The sequence below is a fragment of the Sphaeroforma arctica genome (assembly GCF_001186125.1).
Source record: "Sphaeroforma arctica JP610 unplaced genomic scaffold supercont1.641, whole genome shotgun sequence".
Classification (NCBI taxonomy): Eukaryota; class Ichthyosporea; order Ichthyophonida; genus Sphaeroforma; species Sphaeroforma arctica.
The window spans coordinates 48,790-51,115 of NW_014039917.1; the positions used below are offsets into that span (position 1 = coordinate 48,790).

At 42.6% G+C, this 2,326-nt stretch overlaps 1 protein-coding gene across 1 annotated transcript; it reads right to left on the reverse strand.

The window, feature by feature from the left end:
• SARC_07794 (hypothetical protein) lies at positions 1-1,277 on the reverse strand. The gene has a single exon (XM_014298261.1). It carries the CDS (start codon positions 1,114-1,116, stop codon positions 805-807), a length of 312 nt encoding a protein of 103 aa, XP_014153736.1. The 5' UTR covers positions 1,117-1,277; the 3' UTR covers positions 1-804.
• Between the last annotated feature and the right edge of the window lie 1,049 nt (positions 1,278-2,326).

Consider the following 2,326-nt stretch of genomic DNA (forward strand, 5'->3'; position numbering starts at 1 on the left):
CAGGCGGCTTGTATGCATTTTAATTATTTCCTCGGTTAAATATATTTCTTCCCGTCGCGTACCGATTCGATTGACCACCAAGTAATACCGAGGTGGTTGATAATCAAGTACACCGAAGCTGATGATGTCATACAGTGTTAAAAGCAATAAAATCACATTCACTACAACAATCAATAGTCTACTTCGCACACTCGACTGAATTGCTCTTTTCAGATATCTATATCGAGGTAACCCAGATCAATGCGCTCTTCGACTTTGCATGATCTAAAATTCGAGTCCCGTGTATCGACAGGAGCATTTCAAATCATTCCTCTAGTTATCAAGTTTGGAAACGACTGGCACGTACAACGCAAGTCCAATTTTGATCATCTACTGCAGGGTGCTCACACGAAGAAAGGGCATAACGATGTGCAGCTTGTAGTACTGGTATAGCAGTTAATACAAGTAATCTAGTAAATTGCACATGGGCCTTGCTACATATGGAATACTATAGATATGAGAATAGTGTGCGAACTGACCTAAAGTGCCGCTGTCCCACCTTAGGTAGTTAACATCCAGTGTGAGCCGCAGGTAGTCCAGACATCCTTCAAGTGTGACATCATGAGGCAAAGTCGGAATTGCACTGAGCGTGACGTGTCTAGCGATGCAGGAGGTATGAATGATCACCCATAGTGTAGCCGAGTCTACTGGACTCGCCAGCGGCTCGTATTCGAGTATACTGCATATATACTGCCAACAGTCGAATCAGTAGCCAATCAGACTTGTAGGACTGATCTGAGAGGGTTCACCTTCATATGTACCTGTTCACGTCTTCGAACGCAACCAAGACCACTGCGCTATTGAGTTCTGTGTGGTATGAGAGAAGTTTGGAAATATTTCCTCTAACGTAGCAGTAGTAGATGTTGGGGCGGTTCTGAATGCACGCTGTGTAATCCTATTTGTAACACTTACTAGGAGATGGGCGTTAATATGATTCGAACTACTCGGGCCTTGGAGATGAACACCGTTAGCCGTATGTGGCATGAGGTCCGAGACAGCGACCACGAGTGAAGCGAAGCCTAGGCCCTCGGCGACGGGGTACCTAATACGTCTGGCATGTTTGAATGCGGGATGCATACCGATTGAGAGTTTCCTTCTAGATGACGATGGAAGTCAAAATCACCGGGTGCGGCTCTGGAAATGACTTTTAGATTTGAACTGACAACAACGCTCTGTAATTTTAACTCTGTTATAGCGTTTCTGTAGTCTGCTTGTCGCCAGTATTCTACTGATTAAGCTGTGTGATATCACGTGTATTTAATATTTATGGTATTTGTGTATTTACTATTTAGCAGCAGGGCACGCACAGCAGCACAGGGGGCACAGAGTGTGACGCATTTATTATTTAGTCACAGACTCACAATCACGGACTCATCGGTGATTCGGTGTCACAGTCACACCCCTTTTTTTAGGTTAAATTTCCCTATTTGGAAACTTCGTTATTTTGAAAAACGCGAGTAAAAAATATAAATATTGCACAGCCTCCTAAAAAAAACACCGTGTAATCGTTTATTTACTTATGAAAACACCCTGTAATTTTTATTTTTACAGTCATACCTCTATATATGTCCAGGTTCCGGCCAGGGCTAAAAATAAGACATATATAGAGGTAGACACGTCTGGGTCAGGTACTACCTGTGAGGTGCATAACACAGATATGAAGCTGATAGTACCCTTTCTCTCACGATATATCCTTTTTGCATGCACTTCGTTAGACAGACTAATAATTTTCTCTCCAGCAAACATAAACCTCTGTACAGTTTTTATACTTATACCATATGTTGTACGTGCAGCTTGTCCGGCTTCTTGAACTAAATCACTCTCATAGTTCTCTCTCCATGGCTTGCTCAAGTCATATCCACTCTTTTTGATAGTGCGCACGACGACACCTTTCTCATCGTTTGTTAGATAAACTCCCTTTGCTGGAAGGGCACGCACCTTTGAAAACACAGTTTGTTTTTACACCTTGTTTTTATTACTATTAGACAGTCTATTCACTCTTGTATCTGACGCTTCATTTATCCCAGACGATGCACCTTGCTTAGACGTAAATTGTGTCGTATCATCTTCCTGCATTGCGTCAGAAAAAGAAGTTGTCTGATCTAACAGTGATACTGCAGATGCAAGTGGTGTTAATTCATCTGATTAGCTCGCTGTTGATCATTTGGTGGCTTGCAATTATCTGTAGACAAGCAGTAACCGATCGAATTCGATCCAAACCCCTCACCACGATGCACGCCACCAAAGACATGCATATTACGATCGCAACCAGTATATTTGTGAGCAC